Genomic DNA, 24,468 nt, shown 5'->3' with positions numbered 1-24,468 from the left:
GCAATCATTCTGAAGGAAGGGAGTCCGAAAAACCAACAAAACGTAACTTTGGCTTTCAATCCTATTCTTATGGTGTGAGGGTCCTGTCAAGCCCATTCCATCTCCCTTTTATAACCCTTACACTCAAGATCTCCTCTCCCGTGGTCATGCAGTCTTTGCAGCCATTTCCTTTCTACCTACCACCCTTTAATCGCCAAGCCATTTTCAGATCACTGACCTAATCCTCCTCTCGGATTGCACCAGTGACTTGAGGCGTCGAATTTCTACCTGTCACTCTTCTCTGCCTCTGCATATAACTTTTCAAATACTATTATTGCCTTGTTTTCTCCAGCTTAATGTTTAAAATGTCATTTCCCTCATCAGATGAGTTTCATTGCTACTCAGTGGGGAAACACGGCAGAGTAGACACGAGAGAGAACGGACAGTGAAGCAATTAGACTCTTCCCGACTGATTCTCATACACACACCCATAGGTGTACATGCACCTTGATGATGAGTTGCTATATAACCAGGAAGCATGTGGGGTGTAAGAATAACTATCTATTTAAATCCTGAATTTCATTAGTTACCTAAAGTAATTTAAAATAACAACATACTTAGAGATTGCTAACACAACTTACCTACACAGTTACCCACCCATGGGCAATGATGATCAAATTTTGCTATGCAGCGGTTACACACACCACAGTGTTTGGATCTCACCGGCTTCCGAATCTGTTAATAGACATATTAAAGTATTATAAAAAACAATGCATTATAAAAGGCTGACCAGGAGGTGGTAGCGCACGCCTTTAATCCTAGCACTCGGGAAGCAGAGGCAGGCAGATCACTGTGAGTTCGAGGTCAGCCTGGTCTACAGCAAGAAAAGAAAAGCTGAATTTTTACACTCTCAAAATACAACTGTGAAAAAATAACACTGTATTTCCAACCAATTCCAAACCAATAAAACCAAAATTACTGTTAATTTGTTCAAAACAAAAACAATAGCAACAGAAAGGGTAAAAGGAGTCCACAATATGAAATCTTAAAACAATTTCTAAAACAGAAGGAAAGAATAGAAAATGAAGAACTGATTGACAAAAGGTAACAAATGAGCTTTTAGCACTGTTTCTTCTGGGGCTGAACACTGTGCATAAATAAATAAAAGATCACACAATTTGTATCTCAAGTTTCTAAATAATACAAACATCAGCCCTTCTAAACTCTTAACATGAAAATTCATTTGGCTGATGATCATGATGCTGGTTGCCCTTTAATAAATAAAGTTTCTTTTGATAAAAAGAAGGTCACATTAAAACTGAGTAAAACAGCTTTTCATATTAGAAATCTTTAATGAAGGTACCTTCCCCAAATTAACAAATCTAGCAAAAACAGTTATGTTCTCTTTAACTGCCTCCTGTAATCTCAAATTAGGTTCAGCATTTCCCCTGCTAGAGTTGATGACCATATGGGTTTAGTAGTCATTATTTATTTTTTTTTTTAGTTTTTCGAGACAGGGTTTCTCTGTGGCTTTGAAGGCTGTCCTGGAACTCACTCTGTAGACCAGGCTGGCCTCGAACTCACAGAGATCCGCCTGCCTCTGCCTCCCGAGTGCTGGGATTAAAGGCGTGTGCCACCAACGCCCGGCTAGTCATTATTTCTTTACAAAAAGCCATTATTCTGGTCTTTACAAGCACTACATTGCTATTTATTGTACCTCTCCCTCTACTGGGTATGCTAAATCAGCCAAGGGGGAATCTGGTGTGAAAACTGCCAAGTCTCCTTCATTAAATGATATTTGAGGGGGAGGAAAAAAACCTTACAAGAGTACCAAATTTCAAATAAAAATGAAACATAAAAAACAAAAAATCTGATCAAGAATAACAAGATAAAGGGTGAGCTGGTGTCACTGTTCTAGAATATAACATCCTTGGCCTACAACCAATGCTAACTCATTTCTAAAAACCCAATCCACAAGTCTTCTTAGGAAGTCATCTATTTATCAATGTAATAAATAAAAAGCACACCATATAGTGAAAATTATGTCTTTATAACAGGATATGCTCTATAGTGAATGAGGAATTATCTACCAAAAAGTACATGGTTTACAATATATAATAAAAAGTTTATGCCACAATGATAAAAAGCCAGCAGTCATCTATTTAACAAGAAAACTTCTATCTATACTGACTATATACCACATGCAAGCACATATGGTATATGCATGACTTTGTGGAACCTGATTATCTTCACAGAATAAATAGCAGGGTATAACAATAAGAAAACAGTAACAGTCTTCTATATTATCCATGGAAAAGCACAGAAACCAAACTTGCAAAATAAAGCCTGAATGTACAAAAGAATGCAGCCAGTGCCCAAAAATCACTGTCGACAGCAGCGGTATGCACTTTGAACACCCATTCACAAATAGGAAATAAAGCTGTACAAAACCTTCCCATAATCCTAACCTATGTCAACTACTTTATTAAGGTATTTACTATTATTTACTAATAACAAAGCATTGGTTTACTTTTGGTATATAACTTAAATGCATTTAGTTTCATGTACGATTTGGGGAAATGTAACCGTGTAGCAGTGTTTAAAGTATTTTCACAAATACTATAAAATAACTGAAACAAAGTTTAAATTTAAAATGTCCATGATAAAATAGTCACAACTGTAACTGATTTCATAAACAATACTTTTGAGTCTTAATGACTTGATTCAAAACAACCACTTTTAAATTTAATGAAAATATAGTACTCTAAGTTGTACAGATACTTCCAGATAAATACTCAAATTCTATTTGTTATAAGACTATGTTGTCTGAAAAATAATCCATGGGATTTTTATACTGTGACTTTTAAACTTAAGAAATTTTTAAAACTGTACCTAGAACTCGATTATAAACAACAGTAGGTTTTGCATGTTGAAAGATAAGAAGTGAGAACAGATATGAGCAGGGCTCTGTGTGCACTCAGGGTCTACTACCGGGAACAGCCCACTCCGGGCAGACACTCCTCCACCATTGCCCTCTCTTCTCCCACAGACCACATGATGATGGGGTTGAGGGGGAGACTCTGTACCATACCCGGCAAGCCCTCTGTGCTGAGATACTGTCAGTATAGAGGAAAAGGAGAGAAAGAAGACAATATATAAATATTACCAAGCAGGTACTGCAGAATATACTGAGGTCCAGACTTCCAGTCTCTGCAAGTTCAACTATTGTCTGTGAATTTAAAAAGCAAAAAAACGTTTACTCAAAACCGAATGAATAATGCTCACCAACTCTTTTGTCATTACTATGAATCAGTAAACATGCCATCTTTATCAGTCTTTTTAAGTTCAAACAGGTAACCTGACTGAGAAATTCTCACCATCTCACTACTGTATGAAAACCAAAGAACATCAGCACAGCAAGTCTATACAGTCTTTACAAAAAGGGGAGGAGGCCACAGAATTTGCTAAAGTCAGTTAACTACGGCAGGAATGACTCATTAAGATTTGTTTCCTTTTTAAACAAACTCTCTGGTTTTGTCTCCCTGTCTTGAGATAGGGTCTCCTGTAGTTGAGATGGGTACTGAGATTACAGGTGTTATTCTCCCCACACCAGTTAAAATAGCTCTTAAAATAATCTAAAATGCCTGGTCCAATTCTCTACTGACAGAAGACTTGACATGAATTCAGCTTCAAGTCCGTGTCCTGGCAAAGGACGTCCTACATCTGTCATGTGCAGAGAAGCTCTGGCTCCTGGAATGGGGCATTAGTACTGTCACTTCACTGCCCTTCTAGTTTAACAGGTAAGTCACCCACCATTCCTTGGGGTGGAGGTTAAAGAGGTGTCTCATTTGTGACATTCACCTCTGAAACCAACCAGAGCACCCTTGGCAAAAGAAAAGAAGAACCCATAAAATGTAAAGCCAGGCACAACAAGGGCACCAGGGTGAACACACAGAAAATACGGACAGGAACAATTCTGCTTAAGATGTCATTGATTCTAATCAACATCTCTACTATAAATATTGAAAAGCTGGCTGTCCATATCACCTTTTTCTTTTGTTCTTCTGTAGCTTTAATAATCCCTGGATCTGATTTCCAAGACTTTCCAAAATTGTAGAAAAGTGCAACACTGTTAGCAAGGAAGGGAAGGTGAATAAATAAAAAGTTGAGATGTATCCAAAGTTAAGGACGCTAACACAGGAGTGGTGTTTTCTCCAGACAGGGTTTCTCTGTATTGTTTTGGAGGCTGTCCTGGGACTCACTCTGTAGACCAGGCTGGCCTCGAACTCACAGAGATCCGCCTGCCTCTGCCTCCCAAGTGCTGGGACAGAAGTTTTTATATAGAGATTTGTAATCCCTATAGCGTTACCACACAAGAACACCTATCAACCAAAAATGATGAGTCTTCCTAAATCAAAATTTATTTACCATAACGTTCATGACTAAGTACAAAAAGATAAAATATGACTTTCTTTTTTTCGAAACAGAGTCTCTCTGTGTAGCTTTGAAGGTATTTTCACAAATTTAAAACATACTTTCTTCTTGCATCAAAACTTTTATATATACAGATACCAAACTTTTCGAATAGCTGTGATGATTAGCTTTAATTGTCTACTTGACATAACCTGGAGTCACCTGGGATATGCCCCAGTTAGGGATTATCTATATTAGGTTGACCTGTGTACATTTTTGTGGTGTATTTTCTTTTTAAAAGATGCTTCCTGCTGGGTGCTGGTGGTGCATACCTTTAGTCCCAGCACTAGGGAGGCAGAGGCAGGTGGATCTCTGTGAGTTCAAGGCCAGCCTGGTCTACAAGAGCTAATTCCAGGACAACTTCCAAAGCCACAGAGAAACCCTGTCTCAAAAGACCAATAAACAAACAAACAAATAAAAATAAAAAGTTTCCTTTTCACTGACTTATACTTATTTTCATTTATATCTCAGGGAGGGGTAGCTCTGTGTGTGTGTGTGTGTGTGTGTGTGTGTGTGTGTGTGTGTGTGTGTGTGTGTGTGTGTGTGTGTGTGTGTTGTGGGGGTTGTGTGTGTTAGTGCAGTGCCCACAGGACAGGTGAAGGCACTGGATCCCTTGGACTCTGGTCTTCTGGAAGTACAGCAAGATTAACCGCTGAGTCATCTCTCTAGCTGCTCCAAGCTGCTTTTTAACTAAGGGATCACAGAAACAGAAACAAAATTCTGATAACAGCATAGATACATATTTAAAGGGTGCATTTAACTACAAGAAAGCCAATAAAGATAAATTTTCTCTTTTGCCTTCTTTTGAACATATTCAAGTTGATGTTAATTTTAGAAAACATTTTTAAGCCTTCCTAAAAATAGAAAGGTTTTACCTAATAAAAATACAATAAATGTACCAGGCATTTATAAATATAAAAGGGGCTGGAAAGAGGCCTCAGAGGTTAAGAGCTAGCTGCTCATCCAGAGGTCCTGAGTTCAATTCCCAGCACCCACATGGTGGCTCACAGCCATCTGTAGTATCTGGTTCACTCAACAGCATTTCTAAGACTTGATGTAGGAAGAACTGACCACGAGAAGGCTGGAAGACTCCACCACGTACACACACTGCTGACATTTCTCATGAAGAAGAGCTGTAATAAGAGTTTGAATGAAATAATCCGACGTGTTTGAACACCAAGCAATTACAGCAAATACGAGAAGCACAAAGGGGAAAGATTTACTATTAGCATCTGCTAAGTGATACCAATTTATAGCCCATTAGTGACAAACTACCTGACTTCTACACCTGCATTAAGAAAAATTATTGCCAATTTTTCAGGCAAAAAAACATTAGTTTTCTCTTGACTATGAGCATTTATGCTCTAACAGTACACAGTGAGAGACTGAACTCACCACCATTAATATTTTCATTTCTGTTTACAGGGGTGGCTGTGGCAGGTGATCGCAGCTCAGCCCTGTGTCAGGAAGAAGGGAACGTCAGGCAGAACCTTAACAGGTTCTGGTGCAAGAGTTCACAACTAAGCCTTTCCTCTTGGACAAAGAAAAGGTGAATGGAAACAGGCAGTTCAAACGGTGAAGTGGTATCATCTTGACACCAAAGGGGACAGGAAAACTCAACAATTACCCCACAGTCTACCACAGAAAAGATGAAAGGCTGAGTAAATTCACTTCAGTTAGTCATAGGAAAGATGAAAGATGAAGAGAAATGGCCTAACAATTACATTAGCATATGTTCAATAAATATCAAAGGAGAAAAAAAGTATAGAGCAGCCATACACCAAAGAATCCAGTCTCAAAGAAAACACACCCTAAGGACAAAAGCAATTGAACTGACAATGTTCCACAATTAAGCTTAATTAGGAGTACCAGTGAGATGACTCAGTGGGTTGAAAGCACTTGCTGTGCAAACATGAACATCTGAGCTCAATCCACATAGCCCACCGTGGAAGAGCTAACCCAACAGTGGCCCTCTGCCCCCTACCACATACCATGGCAGGAACATACGCCCCCCAGCACGCTCATACACAAGAATAGTAAAAGGTAAATTTTAAGTTTAAATATGGACCCTAGCAAATAATTTAAGGATAAGGAAATAAGACAGATAAAAAGGGTGCTTCTAGAAGTAAGAAAACAAATTGAGACCAAACAATTATATAATCATAAACTAAGGAAAACTAAGCACACACAGAGCATAAAAAGGCTAATACACTCCGGCTGTCCTCAAACTCTCAACCCTACCTCAGCCTCTGCAGTGCTGTGATGATAGGTGTGTGCTACCACACTCAGAAACTGTTCAATCGTAGTGCCTTCTTTCTTGAATAAAGACAGGTTTCTATCTGTCTATCCTTTGAATACACCCCAGCTTCAGTAAAAATAGAGAGATGCACTAGGCACTATGGTACAAGTCTAGAGATGAACTGGTCCCAAAAGCTAGGGTCTATCCCGTGGGTGTGTACTTACATCTGTTTACAAGATTCATATCTAAACATCAGCCTTACAAAGGTGAGAAGAAAACACTCTTTAAAAATGCTGAATTAAAAGATACACATATGTATAGTTAGTGCTTTTGACTTTCAGTCATTGCACACTGATGCTAATAAAGTTCAACGTATAAGAAACCCAAACCAATATACACATAGCAATGCCTACAAAATGACAAAGAAAAACTGACTGCACACGAAGAGAAACTGCTAAACACATCAATATGTTGGAAAACGTAACATAATTCTCTCTAGCAGTAAGTGTAGGTGGTGACGAATGACCTGAAGAAGAAAACTCCTGGTCTTATGCACACTGTGCTGAAAAAGTCCATGGGGTATTACTTTCTAACTTGTTGAGTTAAAGGACAAACTGGGAACTTAAAAAGAGCACAGTGGCACAGGCCAATAGTCCAATGCACATGGAAGCAGAGGCAGAACCCCCTTGAGAATAGGAGGTCCAGGCCAGGCTGGGCAACATCATAAACCCTTCTCAAAACCAAACAAGTCACATGATGTGGTAAACAGGTTCATGGATACTTACAATCCCAAATTATACTGTTTTTTAAAAGTATTTTATGCTGGGCACAGTGGAGACTAGTCAACTCATCAACCGTTTACTTGGAGAGGACTATGTTTTAAACACATCCTTTTACAGCAAAGGATATCATTCCAAAACCAGAAGAACCATGTCACGTACATCCAGAATTTGGTTGCCAAATATATCCCAAGAGGCAATGCACTGTGCATTGAATGATCAAAAAAGGACCTGTAAAACACACATTTTACAAAATATAAATGCTATACTATTATAAAATAGAGAATAAAATTACAAAGGCAGAAGATAATTAAATACTGAGATTGTTTCACAGTAACAATAAGTTCAGCAAGGTTCTCTAAACCTACCAAGAGCCTGACAATATCCCACTAACTTGCAACTTTAGAATTTCAGAGTATTTCAACTTGCTGCACTTTAGCATTTAGCAACTTCCCTACCTAGCACATTATTCAGGGATGCTAACATTCTGGCAAATGAGGACAACAATGCTCATCTCTCCTAACCTAGCCAGTTCAGTTAAGGGGGGGGGGGGTGGCATAACTTCTCAAGTAAAATGAACTGGATGATTCAGTGCACCTTAAGGCTTGTGTTTATAAGACTTAAAATTTAGGAAGAAGTACTGATAAATCTCAGTAAAAACAGGACCTTTATCCATGTCAGCCAAGTAGTCTTGATGTTTTCCTACTTAATGATATGTCAGAGCTCCTAGAATATTAGAGAGATGAATTAACCTCAGTCTTCTGAAAACCAACATAAGGGGTGACTAGTCATTCTTATTCCTGTGTGAATTATTTCCAAAGTCTTCTCTAAAATTCAATGGAAATAAGATGCTAGAAGAAGTCAAATGAGACAGGGAGAGGCAGGTCAAAGATACCTTCCTAGGTTTGCTAAACAGAGCAATTTTTAGGGCAAAAAGACTTAATAAGTAAGGATATGGTCAGTGCTTAAAGCCTGCTTCATGACTGTGTAGACAACAGTCCATTATGCTAGTAAAGTCCAAGCTCATTGTTTTTAATGCCAATATACAAAGGCAATACTACATCAAAGCAAGTATAATAATTACCTAAATGTCAATAATACACATTTACAGTGCAACAAACCCAAATCCACATTTAAAGAAATATTTTAACTATTTCTAGGAATGTATTTTAGCTTCAAAAATTCGCTACACTTTTGTCATTAAAGAACTTTTTGAATAATTTTAATAATGCTAAAAAAGCCTAAAGAATTTCAGAAATTATCAATAAAGACAATATTCTAAACACAGAAAACATTAATTTGACATTGCAGGGTACAAATTATGTTCTTTCATAAATTTAAAGTTAAAAACAATACACTTACTTGGAAAGAAATTGTACTGTAGCCCAAACACCACCATACATTAGCCCTTTAATGAGCCAAGAATCAATATTTAAGTCTGCTATAAACCCAACCAGCCAAATAACTAGGAATGGAGTTCCTAGCATTACTTTCTGTCGAAATTCCTGTAAAAAACAAGTTACAAAGGTTTTTTTTTTTGTTTCAAATGATTTCAATGTTAACCATAGCTATCTTTATGAAAGTATGCAACCAAAAGTAAAATTCATTCATTCAAATTTACCTATAATATTCAGGTAATACACAAAACCTAACACTTTAAAAGGAGTTTTTTAAGATTGTGGAAAATGAGAATAGAAGCTGAAATTATGGGAGTGAGTTCTACACAGCCAGGCAAAAAAGAGAACAAACAGTAGGATAGGTTAAGATGGCTAGTTATAAAATAGTCATAACTCAACACTCCATTTTAATAGAGGCTTTGCTAACTACAATCAAAATGACCATGTATGGTCTCATAACTTTATCACATACATAGAAAACTGAAGATGCTCAACTTGGAGAAGGCATTCAAAATGACATATAGTAACAGTATATTAAAGCTGTAAAATGAAATAAAGAATAAAGTCAAGGCCAATGCCATAGTTCAATGGGTAAAGGTACTTGTCACACAAATCTGACCACTTGAGTCTGATTCCTGAAACCCATGACAAAAGTGAGGATTAATTACCAAAAACTTGTCCTCTGGCCTCTACACATGTACCTTGTCTATAATGGTATATATAAACATACATGTACACACACACACACACAAAGAACCACTCACACAACACAAACAAAAATCATCAATCAGCAGAGTTTCTCAGCCTACAGAATGTAAGGATAAACAGGTTGTTGTGGAATATTACTTTAACCAGGCAAAGATGTGTTACGCTTGTTTATGCTGCGTTTGTTTAACACTGTAAAGATGTGCTGCTTTGCCTGGTAGTCTAATGAAAAGCTGAGCTGAATGGCCAACAGCTAAGCAGTACAGGGATAGAAGGGGCTGCGGGCGGAGAGAATAAGAGGAGGAGGAATCGAGGCCCAAGAGAGACTGAGAGGAGAGAACAAGGGAAAGAGGGAAACGCCTGGGGCCAGCCAGGCAGGCAGACTGGAATAGACATTCAGAATAAAAGAAAGGTAAAAAGCCCCAAGGCAAAATGTAGGTGTAGACAAACAGGTTAAACTAAGTTATAAGAGCTAGCCAGAAATGAGCATAAGGCCAAGCATTCAGAACTAATAACAAGTCTCCATGTCATGATTTGGGAGCTGGTTAGTGACCCAAAGGATGCTCATTAAATTTGCCACCCAACATGGGGTGTATATGTTCACATAGTGCCTGAAAGAGCTGAAAACAATCCCACCCCCACCAAATAAAAAGATCAAAACAAAACAAAAAAGTGATACAGCGCCTTTAAGAGCTTCTGCAGTACAGCAAGCACTTGAGTAGCGGGAAGCTAAGAAAAAACACCTGCCACAGTGCAGGCACCAGTTTCTGCTGGGGTGGTTGAATGCAGCTTACGGTTAGACAGTGCTCCCAGGTGAAAGCAACCCTTGACCAGGCTCACGGGGCACAAAGCTTGGCTTTCACGAGCAGGGCAGAGCCAGCCGCCAGTGCAAAGCCATTTAACAGTTTGTTTTGGTTCATGTGGTCAGGAAAGGCTAAAGATACATATAAAGACAGGTATATGAAAAAAAAAAGCTCTAAACAGGTTACAGTGTGTTTAAAAATGTATTTAGACTTAAGAAAGAAAAGGAATTGTGTACAGTTATTTTCTGTAGGACTGTATTATTTTACAATCTCACCAGCAACATTTGAGCAATCCAGTCTTTCCGCATCATCAGACTTGTCTTTAGACATTTTTCTTATCTCTGTGTATGTGCATACTTGAGATCACATTTTGCCATGTAGTCCAAAATGGCCTGGAGCTCTTGACCCTCCTGCCTCGGCCTCCCAAGTGCTAGATTACATACACCTTTAATCCCAGAACTTGGAAGACAGAGACAGGCAAATCTCTATGAGTTCAAGAAAGCCTAGTATATATAATAAGTTCCAGGCTGTCCACAGACACACAGTAAGGCCATGTCTCAAAAACAAAAAGACAAAACCTAACATGTTTAAAGCTACTGAATGAAAAACAAGAAACCAAATTTCTAAGCTTAAGTCATTGTAGTACATACACAGTTAAAACTGCATAACATAAGGAAGCTCTCCTGTGTGTGTGTGAGTGTGTGTGTCTACAGTGTGCAGGTACATGACATGCTGAAGCTCTCCTGTGAGTGTGTGTATGTGTGTTTGTCTACAGTGTGCAGGTGCATGCCATGCTGAAGCTCTCGTGTGTGTGTGTGTGTGTGTGTGTGTGTTTGTCTACAGTGTGCAGGTACATGCCATGCTGAAGCTCTCATGTGTGTGTGTGTGTGTGTGTGTGTGTGTGTGTGTGTGTGTGTGTGTGTGTACAGTGTGCAGGTGCATGACATGCCATGCTGAAGCTCTCGTGTGTGTGTGTGTGTGTGTGTGTGTGTGTGTGTGTGTGTCTACAGTGTGCAGGTACATGACATGCTGAAGCTCTCCTGTGAGTGTGTGTGTCTACAGTGTGCAGGTACATGGGTGAGTATGCACATGTGGAGACCCTGAGGCTGACATTAGGTGTCTTCCCCTATCTGTCACTTTCGACCTTATATACTGACCGAGTCAGGACCTGTTCGCTCTTCTGCTGTTCTGACTAGCCAGCGTACGCCATGGATCCCGCTCTTCTGGTGCACTGGGATCACGGGGTTGTGGGATGTGGCCCACCCACCCTAATGAATGTGGATTCTAAGGATCCAACCCCGGCCCCTCATGCTTGGGAGACAAGAACTCTACTTGCTGTGCCATCTCTCCAACCCCTGAAGCTTTCTTTCAATGTTAGCATTTAATTGTTTTTAAGTGTTGGGTAGGAAGCAACCCCTCTAGAGACCAGAGGGGCTGGAATTACAGGGTGCTGTGAACTGTAGTATGTGCCTGCTTAGAACTGAACTCAGGCACAACAGCCATAAATTTTAAAATTGAAGGTTTGTGGAAGAAAATGGACTTTCTATGAAATAGCCGAATGGAAGTTTTCTCTCTGAAAGTTAGAATACATCACAAAGAACAAAAAAGTTCAATTAATTAGAGCTATCATACTCAGTTTAAAATTCGCATGAAGACTAAGACATGTAACGATTCTTTATCACATTAACAAACACACATGCACATGGAATGCTTTTATCTATAGGACCAGTCAACTTTAAATACGCTATGCACATCCATCCTACTTAAGTATCACACAGCACAGACAAGAAACTGTGCTAAATACCCCATCTTAATTTGACTGAAATAATACTCTAAAATGACAGTGGAGAATGTAAAAATTAATGTACGTGAATATCTATACCAAGTAAGCTACAGATTGAAGACGGAAAGCTTTTTAGCCACAAGTTACCTTATCAGCCTTCAGCTTTCTAAGGAAAGATGGGTTGTCGTACCCTTTCGCCTGCCTTGCCTCTTGCAAATGGTTGATCATCCACACGTTTTTTCTTTGCTTTGCCAAATCAAGTGCTGATTCACCCTGGTAATGTAAATAGAAGGTATTCACATTAAAAATAAAACTAATATTTTATTAATAACTTTTAAAGAAATTCCATAAAAATAAATTGACTACATACATTCATTGACAATGATTTCTTACATCAGATAAATCAATTTAAAAATCTAAATAATTACATACCTGTTATAATTTCCCATTCAAAATACAATAGAAAATACTTTTTTTCATCTTATGCTATAGATTCTATTTTGCTTGCATTCTGACAAATTAGAAAGCAAATCAAAAAGTAGGTATTTAGTACCTGCTGGATCAGAGGCTATCATTGAGCTTATCAGTTAGGCACATCCTTACAGACCTCACTAACAATACCAGTGCTGTAAAACATCCTGACGCTGTACCAAGTTGTCACAAATCTGTTTTCCTTCAGTGATGGAGGAAGCCTTAACAAGAGATTAAGGGAGGAAGAAAGGCTAGCTTCTACTTCAACTGCTGTATTGGCATCCAACCTACCAGAAACTCATCCACCCAGAAGAGATTCCCAAAGAGGACAGGAGAGCGACTGAAAGGAAACCATTTCATTTCAGTTACAAGCTACAAGGTCCCTTAACCCTAAGACAAGAATGCAGGGGTACAGTAACAAGCCAAGAAACAAGAAGTACACAACTTAATCCTAGATGTTCCTTTTTGCTTTTGTTAATTTAAATCTTCTATTTCGTCTTGTAAATTAGATACCTACATTTTCAATCTATTTAATATCCTCTATTTATCTGATTCTTTAAATAAAAAAGAAATTAAAACTGGCAGAATTTGAAGAATGATACTCAAATTAGTTCTTTTAAAATAACAATTGAAATTTTATTTCAAAATGCTGGATAAAAAAACTTCATTTGGGAGAGATAGTAACTTATCAAGTATGGAACACAGTCTTAAAAAACAAAAATTAAGCATAACACTACCATATAGCAACAAAGAATTATAAACAAACAAACAACAATAATAAAAAATTTCAAAAGCCCAAGCAGATTTTTAGTACAAAAACCAATGGTATTTAATAAGGAATGGGCTAATCTAGGTGAGCCTTCCACAAATAGGGATATTTATTTTAGATATTCCTTCCTTATTCCAGAATTCCATCACCTAGGTTTTCAGAAGCAGCTAATTAATCCAAACTATAAATATTACCTGAATAATAGCAATCCCTTGGGTAACAACTCCCAGAATATCCTGCAGTTGCCTCGGTCCAGCTGAGCTCCCCTTCCACTAGAGGGCCATGTGACACCTAAGGATTGCCTAGACAGAAAGATTGAGGGAGCTTTAAAAACCTTTCAACTCCGCTAGTCATCTGACCATGTTTGTATAGTTCTTTTATTCAGCTGGTAAAATAAACAAACAGTTCATGAGGTGTACTAAAACCAGGGTTTGGAATCAAGTCTATATTTGATTACTCCATGTTGCAGCCAAATAGTAAATAATACTAACAAAAGTAGCATCAGCAAGAATCCACATGGAGAATTTATAGACTATGTCACTAGTAGTGAACAGAAACTTCAGAGGTTTTGGTCAAATAACCATGGCTAAGGTGGAAGATCACTTATGCCTTAGTGGGACTGAATCTCACTGTCAAAACTGACAAACACTAGTTAGAGACCATTGAGGTCTGGGTATTCAAGAGCTCATGAACAACTGCATTCTCCAACGAGTATCACCTCCTTCCAAGAAACTACAAGAGACGCTTCTGTCTACTTGTAGCCTTTGACGGTTTTAGAAAGAAAAGACTGGAAATGCTTGGGGAGCACTCAGGTGAATTTTTCTTCTCAAATTAAAATTTCTAACTATAACTACAGGATAAAATCTTTAAAAATTAACAAAACCACCATAGTAAAAAAGAATTATGACATAAGCCATAATTTGTTTCTTTATTCTTAGTATACAAATGAGTTTCTAACCCTATGGTTAACATTTAACCATAACCTAGGGCTATGGCTGTAAAATTCTTTTGACACTTATTCAATGAAAGCCAATGATCTTCTTTCCCCATCCCAAAATGCTATTACAGTGATACTTTAAACAAGTCTAAGGGGTTTATGGGTCTGTGTCATCCTAGACCCACTGTGAATCTAATCTAGGGTATTTTGCTTCCAAATACCAACTTTAAATATTTTTAAGTTACATATTATTAAAATAGTTCTCAAAAGAAGATGTCTTATTTTGATGGAAGAAATGTTTTATATATTAAAGGAACCTAATTTATCAAACAAGTAATATACAGGAACAATTTCTAGTTAACCTAAACAGATTTAAAAGAAACTTAACCTTACTTTTAAAGCAATTACTTTAGGAAAGGACCAAAAAGTTAAATGATTATAGCCCAGAAAATGTTTGTTTTATCTTGTCTGGAGAATATAACATTTTATAGTTTTTAAAATCAAATCTAAAGTTGTAGCTATATCCTCCCTTTACTATTCATTTCATTTTACATTTTAAAAATATATTTATTTTATTCTATGTATATTAGTGTTTTGCCTGCCTATGTGTATATGTGCTACATGAACGCCGGATGCTTGCCAGAGTCAGAAGAGGGTGTCAGATCCCCTGAAATTGGAGTTGGAGATGGTTGTGAAGCACCCTATGGGTGCTGGGAAATGACTCTGCAAGAGCAAGTGTTCCTAACTGCTGAGCCATCGCTCCAGCCCCTACAATTCATTTTTAGTACAAAGACCTTTCCTAGTATTAAAAATGAAAACTGAAATAAAGAAATGTTGTCAAAATTATGGACAAAGAATTATGTTGGAGTTTTTAAAATGAATTTTTCCTTTTCAAAAGTTGCAGTAACCTAAATAATTAGCTTTAAGTGGTACACAGTGAAAAGGCTGTACCTCATGCTAAATATTATCAAAACAGCAAGAAATCCATCCTATCTTCAGCTCAAAACAGTGCTCTCCCTCAGCATTCACAACCTCAACCAGACCAAAGGCAAGTTAACTGAAACAAAAGTTGCACCACCGTGGTGTCTTCTTTCATTCCCAAATAAGTCCCCTCTGTCATTCCTACTCTAAGATATTATACACAGTACTTCATTCTTCCAGTTATCTCCATCTCTACTCCTTGGCTAAGCTCACATGATCCTTAAAAAAAGTAAGACAAAAACACCAGCCTAACTGATCTTCCAATCTTTTTACTGCCTTAATGATTCAATGGCTTCTTCAACCAAAACAGTATCTAAAACAAACAGCGCATCCTCTGGCGGTCTATATAAACCCTCCTGTATCCTAGGACTTACAGCATCTCTGTGACCTGGCAACTGCCTCTCAAGATGCTTCTTGCTCACTGTTTTTCTAAGTCAGCCTCAGTTATCACACCTAAAACTCAGCATCTTACCCTCCTGAGCCTTGTAGTACTCGTATTTCTTTACATGGAAAATCTGCTTACCACTTGTCTCTGCACAACTTATCTTTCTCATCATAACCTTCAAAGAAAATATCATCTCAGAGGAATACCCATATCACTATCACCTTCTCATCCTGCCACTCAACTGCATCTATTATTCATTTATTTACAGTTTTATTTCTTTAACAAAGTTATGTTCTGAGACAACACAGACCTTAATCTGCCTTGAACATTGAGACAACCTACCATTGAACCAATATTTACTGAATGCAAGAATGATTTCTATCAGAAGTGGTGACTGCCCTTCAAGTATACAGAGAATGCTAGGTCCCAACAGAAAGAACATTTCATTCTTATTTTCTCCTTTTAAATTGCATGGAAAGTGGACAGACACTTTCCTCTCAAAACTATAAATGTTGCATGAGCAAATGAATTATTTCCTTAGACCTAATTTTCTTTACCTATAATGTTACTATAGAAGACATTACAAGACCATTATACTTGAAATCACATTTTTAGGCTAGAGACTTTTACTCGGGTAAAATGCTCGACTAGCAAGCATGAAGTCCCGGATGCAGTCTCTAACATGGGTATGAAGACTTTTTCTTTTTAACCAATAGTCAACTGTGAATCTGTGTCAGATAAAATAAAATTACTAAAAAGGCATGAGTCTAAATAAAATGTCTACAGGCACATTAGTAAGCTCAATCATTTGGCACTGTAGACTCTACAAGGTATTCTGATCTTGGTACCATATAAGTAATATGCCTGAACCTAGAGCACACTCAGAAAAAAAAAAAAGGGTAAAAATCATGCAAACACTTTCAATATCATTATCCTTCTGTTGAAATTCATTATGGACTTTTCTATCTTACCAATATTAAAGGTTTATGCAATGGTTAGTGGAGATCATAACTTTTCATTATTTTTTAAAATGTTAAAATTTCCAAATATGTTACAAATGCTTAAAGATAATGACTGAATTGTCCTAAGGTTTTATATACTGGTTTCAAATTACAGAACTGTATAGCCATTTTGCTTTCAGAATTATTTGTCATACTGTAATTCAAATACATTAACATAGCAATTAGGAAAAAGCAAACTGAAATTACTTGCTGTATAAAAATTGGTTCTATTTTTTTTTACAGTGATGTAAGCAGTATCTTGAAATATATTTTTAGTACATGAACCTCAAGACTGGGCATCTCGAAGTCAGAGAGAGTGAGATGGAAAGGAGCACAGACAGTGAAAGTGAGAGAATCTGTTAACTTCTCTAAGAGAACAGTGGTCAGATTTAGTCGGGAATCTTCCTTATTCTTCTGGTCTGGGCTCAGCATAGTTCACTACAATCAGTGTTAATAAATTTCAGAGCATGCTCTTAAAGTTAATTTTTGCAACGGCAAACGTTCCTCTATCATTTCTGAAGTAGCAGAACAGTACACTGGCTGTCACAAATGTCAGCTTAGGCAAAACTGAAGACTATGCAGATCTTCGTTCTTTTAGCCAATAGCTTTGCTAAGGGCCCATCAAATGTCAGTCATTCTGGTGTGCCAACTTTCCCTTTTCCTTGTGTTTAGTGGACAATTCTGATCATCCTGGGCAGGAATAAGACTTAGAACTTTAAAAAGTAGAAAGGAAACATATAATTTTATCAAATTTATAGTTTATAATATTTAAGCTAAACTCAAAATTTGTAATTAGACTAGTTTCTAAAAATGTACTAAGCTATGAAATAAAAGTTAAAAAACAAAATAGTCCAAGCCATTTTTAATAGTCTAACCTTCTCTTCTTAAAGTAACCCAGTAGAGGAAGAATTTTCACTAGAACATAAAGAGATGCCTTGATCCAGCAAGAGGTACCTACTTTATGATTGGCTATTTCAGGTTAGTATTAGTTTAAACTCCCTTCACATTTAATTAACATATATCCTTTAGGCATTTATAAAGCATGGCTCAGAAAATACTACAAATTACAGCTAATCCTTACAAACATTTGCCAAAAGACAGTGATTCCTGACAATAATTGTAATTATTCGGATTACTGCTAAAGGACACAGTGGACCATAAGTCCTTAAGAATGCAAACGATTAACCGAAACCTGAGAGTACCAACAGAACCAACTCTGACACTTATTTATCACGTGTTTGTGTGTGCAAACACATGCCACAGTACACCTGTGGAAGTCGGACAACTTGAAAGTTGTCTCCTTCCCCCATGCCCTGAAGGGAGGACTCTGGTCATCAGACTTGGCAGCCAGTGCCTTTGCCCACTGAGTCACCTTGCCAGTCCCTCAGCAGATCTCGAGTTTGTAGACAATTTATGATGTCTACAAATTCTAAAAACTCAAAAGTGTGCATGTTAAGTTGTACTTGGCTTATATTAATTCTGTATACTTATCCTGGGTTAAGTCACTACTCTATAAACATCATAAAGGGTTTAATCAAATTTAAAAGTCTTCTTCTTTAAAGAAATAAGTTTCTAAAACGACCAAATCAAAGAATGACTAAAATTTTTATGAATGATGTGTCTTTACTACTGCCATTATTTCATGTGTGTGAAGGTATGGCGCACACATGGATGCTTGTGTCACGGCACGCAGGTGGGCCAGAGGGCACCGCGGCACGCAGGTGGGCCAGAGGGCACTGCGGCACGCAGGTGGGCCAGAGGGCACTGCGGCACGCAGGTGGGCCAGAGGACACCTTTATGGGGCTGGTGCTCTCCTTCCACCTCTTTACAGGGATGGGCCCTGGGAGTCATTCAACTCAGGTTGTCAGCCTTTTACAGACAAGTGATTTTACCAGCTGTGCCATTTGGCTGATGGGATAATGTGTTTTTTTAACTATAAATTTACATGTAGTGATATTCTTAAGACACCAGAAAGCTACTATCCTTCATTTATATAAGTTAGAAGCAGGTAATTTCTAAAATCCAGTACAATTCCCTAATAAAAAAGCCACCCCCAAAGTAAAAACTATTTAAGTATCATAAGATGAAAGCAAACAACCCATGTTTTGAAAACAAATTATTTTGCAGAAGCAAAGGCTAATAAGTTTCTTCTAATGTTCAGTCTTTTTTAAAAAAGTAAAAAACAACAACAACAACAACAAAAAAACCAATGTGTTTTATGTAGAGATTCATGTATATTAGTGTCTTCTTTTTCCTTCAACAGCAGGAAATATTTACCTTGACATTCTGGGCATCGACATTCCCTCCAGCTTCCAGAAGAAGACTAATGACTGTGGTGTTCCCTGCTAGAACTGCCCAGTGCAGAGCAGTGTTTTTGTGATACTTGTCACCAAGGTTAACTGAAACATTGAATGTTAAAAGCAATCTAGTTGGATCCACACTGAAAAGGAAAAAAACAAACAAACAACAACAACAACCCTAATTTCAATTATCGAAATCATTACAGAGACTACACTGATTGTGGCTGCATTCTCATTCCATCTTAGAACACATCTATTCTAGCCTCAGTAATACTATAATCAGTAATTAAATAATGTTTTAACAAGACCTATCATGTATGTGCAACCCTATATAAAGTAACATGGTACCAAGAGACCACATACTTGGTCCTAACTTTCCGACTTTTAATCTAAGAATTCATGCTATTAACACCTACACATTTAAAGGATAAAAATTACTTCGTTTCAATTTGGACTGATATAAAAATGATTCTAGACACTTAAAAATGAATACATAAAACTTTAACACAATTGCATGAAAAGGTAATTACTTTTAAAAAGGTAACTGTTGTTCCATCTCACAATTAAGAGAATTATATACTGAGTCAAAGGATAGACACCAAAACAGAGTAACTTCTGTTCTGCACTTGTCATTGCTACAGAAGCTTTAAACGGTTCCAAGTGTAACATCTGCTGGTCTTTCTAATCACTTGTTTCATGTAGTATTATACTGAAGTGATTTGAGTAGTCCATAGTGATTACATACCTATGTGTTCTATAAGCAGCCCACATTAAAGGCGTCATTCCATTCTGATCCATCATATCTACATCCTGATAATAAAGTCAGACAGCAGAATTTTAAGATCCTAGCCAAAATCAGTTGGAAACATCTAATTTGTACATTATACAATCTACAATATTACTACTCAATAAAGAATGCTTTATGAAAGTTTCCCTCTTAACTTTAAAGTGCTGCCACTAATACAAATTATGCTTTCAGACTTCCCTTTTAGTGTTTTACATTTACATCTTAGCTATTGTAGAGTCCTCAAACACTATTATTTCACAATCTTAATTTAGAATAAAAGACAATTCACAAGATGAAACTTTCCATGTGACACTGTTTTACAGTCTTCATTTTTCAAAAGGTAAAGACATACCATCTTAATTTCCTTGACAATTTTAGTAGACAGTTGTAAATACTATACCTATTAAGTCATACAATATTATGTCTAAATATTTTAAGTATGTATTGCTGTTTTATGAAGAAAATTTACTCAGGAAAAACTACTTTAAAAACTTAGTTCATCATATTTTATCTTTTATATAAAACACATTAGTAGAAGTCATGTTCATTGATCCTTTAGGTATTTTTTCCTATTAAGTTGCTTTATTTTGTGACAGTGTCTCACCCTTGTCCAGGCTAGCCTGGCAATAACCATGCAGGCCCACTGGGCTCAAACTTGTGGTGGTGCTCCTGCCTCTCAGCCTCCCAAGCAGTGGGACTGATTACAGGCATATGCCAACACACTCAGCCCCGTTTGAATTTGCCTAGAAGGTTGTGAGTGAATCCCAGATGTCCAACTCTGACTGTTAGACTTTGATTTTGCTTTGTTAAGGCTGTGACTACACCCTGCTTCCTCCTTCCTGGTGTCACAAAGTATTTAACTTGGTTTTTTGTTTTGTTTTTTGATTTTACAGGAGCCTGAAAGTTATAAGACCTTGAATATAATATTTTAAAGAGACTGAATATTTTAAAGAGACACAACTTTTCAAGTTTGATTTTTTTTTTTTTTTTTACAGACTATGGGATTTTGGAAGTTTCGAAAGTGTTTTATACTGTGATAATATTAACATGCTATCTGTTCCCATCAGACTGGTCTGTGGGCAAACCTGTGGTGCATTTTCTTGATCGATGATTGACGTGGGCGGAGCCACCTGGTCATCTCATAGTACCGAGTGCTATATGAAAGCAGGCTGAGTGCACCATGAGGAGTAAGCCAGTAAATAGTGTGCCCTCCGAGATCTTTCCATCAGCTCCTGTCCTGACGCCTTTTGATGAGGGACTGTGACGGGAAGTGTAAGTAAAATAAAGCCTTTCCTCTCAGAGTTGCTTTTAGTCTTGGTGTTTTGTCACAGCAATAGAAATCCTGACACTATTTAAGGGAAATAGTTAAAGCAAAAATAGATTATAAATTTTCCCTTGATTTTCACTACTTATTTCTATCTTGCTTATAAATCAAAACCAACCTGCTGGGCGATGGTGGCGCATGCCTTTAATCCCAGCACTAAGGAGGCAGAGGCAGGTGGATCTTTTTAGTTCAAGACCAGCCTGGTCTACAAGAGATAGATCCAGGACAGCCTCCAAAGTCACAGAGAAACTCTGTCTCGAAAAACGGAAAAAAAAAAAAAACAACAACAACAAAAAACAAAAATACACCACCACCACCAACAAAAACAAGTTAACGAAGAATTATCTAATTTGTGACTATATTTGCGTTTTTGTTTGTTTAATTTTTTAATTATTTTATTTAGGTTAGAAACAATCTTGTTTCACATGTCAACCCCAGCTCCCACTCCCTCCCCCTCTTCCCTCCCCCACCCTCCTCACCAGGCCCACCAGTCCCCCACCCAATCTCCACTCCAATCTCCAGGGAGGGTGAGGCCCTCCTGGTGAATCTCCAGTGACTGTCATTTCATCCAAGGCAGGGCCTAGGCCCTCCCCCAAGAGTCACGGCTGAGAGAGCCTCCCATATTGTGGCATGGGCACTCAAAGTCTATTTGTACACCGGGGGTAAATACTTCCCAAGGCCCTGTTTGTTTTATTTCTAAGATTTATTTATTATGTATACAACATTCTGCCTCAGAGGGCACCAGATCTCATTATAGATGGTTGTGAACCACCACATGGTTGCTGGGAATTGAACTCAGGACCTCTAGAAGAGCAGTCAGTGCTCTTAACTTCTGAGCCATCTCTCCACCTCCAACTAGATTTACTTTTAAGTACACTAAAAACTCAGTATCAAAACAACTACATTTATTTACTCTCTTCACTCACCAGAAAATAGTACCTATTCCAGGTATTACAAATATAATGCTAAGAATATCAGCATTAAGTCAAGGAGAACATCTGATTAAAACACCAACACGCTAGAAGACATTTTTTTTTACCTGTCCTTTTGCTATAAGATAAGCAACAATTGAGGTATGTCCAAACTGAGCAGCCAAATGGATACAGCTGCATCCTTCCCCATCAATTAATGAGGGATCTGCACCGTATTTCATTAGTTGTACAACCATGGATAAATGGCCTTGCCTGAAAAAGAGAAAAACAAACATTTAGACAAAGTCATGTCAAAGACAGTCTTCTGGGAAAGAGTATACTTGAGGAAGGTAATGGTGGCAAGTTAAATCATGTTTTTATGGAGTTGCTTTAAAACAAGACACAGGAGTTTATGGTTCTTGAAAGTCTTTAGTGAACAACAGCCTTGACAACTTAATGAAAACAATCTTAACTTCCTTAAATATAATTATTACTATGCTAATCCATTCCAATATGACCCTAAAAGTCCCAAGAACTAACCAGTTTTATTGTAAACAAACACACTTCCAAAGTATTATATTTACTAATCCAAAATGTAATCAACCCTTACAACTGGACTTGCATGCTTCCCTGAGGACAACCTATAACTGATTCCAATGAAAACAACATTGGGCAGCAATAAATAAACAATTAACTATACAATGTATAGGCATATCATTAAAAACAAAAGATAAAGAGGCCAAAGGGGCAGGGTGAAATAGAAATAAATGTGAACCTTGTGGCCCAGTGCAATGGAGTTGAATTCAGGTCTCCTCCAAGTTGATCCACAATAGCACCTTTCGAAATATAGTATCTATAAAATAAAATTTGTAGTAATTTAGATAGTTTTCATCTTCAACTTTAGAAAATAGTGCAAAAAATGTTTTCCACTTGAGCTATCAACCTATTTTGTACCTTTGAAGATAAACAGTCTTTTGAAAGTTTAAGAAACATGTTTAGAAGGATTTCATATTACATACACATCACTATTTTTTGATCTAGAAGGAAATGATTTCTAAAGCAAATGCCAAATAGTCATATAAAAAAGGTGACCAGACAATCACAAGTATCTGAGCAGCACACAAAACTTTGGAGTTGGGTAGCTGTACACCAAAGAGCCAAGAAAGGTGTGTACAGCTTGTGTCAGCAGTGCTTACTGCTAACGATCCACCGTGAATGAGTTCTGAGTATACACACAATAAGAAAAACTGAACTTTTGGAGAGAACCCCCTGCTCACTATCGTATGCCTGATAACTAGACATAAACAGTTAAAACCAGATGTACCAGTGGAAGGGACACAGGCTGGAAGCAAAAGCTTACAGAATGTGAGCATGATAATTAGAACAGAGATCTGCATACTGTATGTTCCTTGACAACCAAATGCCTCCTTCTTTTGAACCCCACAAAAGGAAGCCCTAAACAATAATCGGGGCCTGTGGAGGTTTGAAGGAAAATGGCCCCCAAAGGGAGAGGCACTATTAGGAGGCGTGGCTTTGCTGGAGTAGAGACCGCCTTGTGGGAGGAAGCGTGCCACTTTGGAGGTAGGTTTTGAGGTCTCATACATGCTTAAGCCACACCCAGTGTCTCAGAGGAGCACAGAAGGGAATAGCCAGGTACTAGGAAAAACAGAGAGAACATTTAATTAGGGAGGAAGAAGAAGGGTTTAGAAAAATGCATAAGGAGGGAAAAAAGATAAATGACAATAAGGATGTCTGAAAACGTTTTAAGCAATCATATATTCACCAAAATTACATAATATATAAGTCCTGGTATACATATATAGTTGAAATGAAATTCTCCCAATGCGTACCTCAAAGAGCCATAGACCATCCAAGGAAAACCCCAACACGAGGGACAAGAAGCTCCCTTTGTGGGCTGTCTCACAGAAGTTGAAGGTAACTCTCTATTGTTGAAGACACTGTGCACTTGTTTGTAAGACCCAGAAGATATGAAATGGATCTGACCAGAAAGCCTCCTCCCTTGAGGACTTAGTTTTCATATTACCAGATGTACCATATAGGCTTCCAAGAGAGGGAAACAACCAATAGTTGCTATGATACCTTTGAACTACAATAACCAACATGGCACAATGTCCCCAAGGGTACAGTATTAGCATGTGTACCTTGGTGGTAACAATCAGCTCTTTAATTTGACATAAGACCCACAACAGGATGGAAATCATGCATGGAACTAGACTCCTACCCAATTACCCAGAGCTAGCAAAGATGTCCATCTTGGAGAGCCTCAACAACCCCTTTACTAAATCAGCATAATTCCCACCTACATTCTAAATGCTTATCCTTCTATCCACACCTAAGTATAGATCTCACCTCTCATTAAAGAAACATCTTGGGGGATGGAGGCTATTATAGAAAACCACAACCAATCAAAAAGCAGAAAACAA

General features: G+C 37.7%; 1 protein-coding gene across 2 annotated transcripts in view; it reads right to left on the bottom strand.

Annotated features, from left to right (window-relative positions):
- Zdhhc17 (zinc finger DHHC-type palmitoyltransferase 17) overlaps nt 1-24,468 on the bottom strand; it is a 54,626-nt gene that overhangs the window by 5,275 nt on the left and 24,883 nt on the right. Inside the window, exons 4-13 of one of the 2 annotated variants that reach the window (XM_005068060.4) lie at nt 22,800-22,877; nt 22,153-22,297; nt 19,748-19,812; nt 18,980-19,142; nt 12,306-12,431; nt 8,833-8,975; nt 7,601-7,701; nt 4,027-4,151; nt 3,146-3,208; nt 621-714 (exon numbers count right to left, since the gene is read on the bottom strand). In XM_005068060.4, coding sequence (XP_005068117.1) covers nt 621-714; nt 3,146-3,208; nt 4,027-4,151; nt 7,601-7,701; nt 8,833-8,975; nt 12,306-12,431; nt 18,980-19,142; nt 19,748-19,812; nt 22,153-22,297; nt 22,800-22,877 — 1,103 coding nt within the window. Of the gene's footprint in view, nt 1-620; nt 715-3,145; nt 3,209-4,026; nt 4,152-7,600; nt 7,702-8,832; nt 8,976-12,305; nt 12,432-13,592; nt 13,695-18,979; nt 19,143-19,747; nt 19,813-22,152; nt 22,298-22,799; nt 22,878-24,468 lie in introns of those variants that run through there. The other variant, XM_040754917.1, reaches the window with a different exon arrangement.

Source organism: Mesocricetus auratus, unplaced genomic scaffold (assembly GCF_017639785.1).
Source record: "Mesocricetus auratus isolate SY011 unplaced genomic scaffold, BCM_Maur_2.0 Super-Scaffold_100011, whole genome shotgun sequence".
NCBI classification, from domain to species: Eukaryota; Metazoa; Chordata; class Mammalia; order Rodentia; family Cricetidae; genus Mesocricetus; species Mesocricetus auratus.
This window is presented reverse-complemented; position numbering and strand designations above follow the sequence as displayed.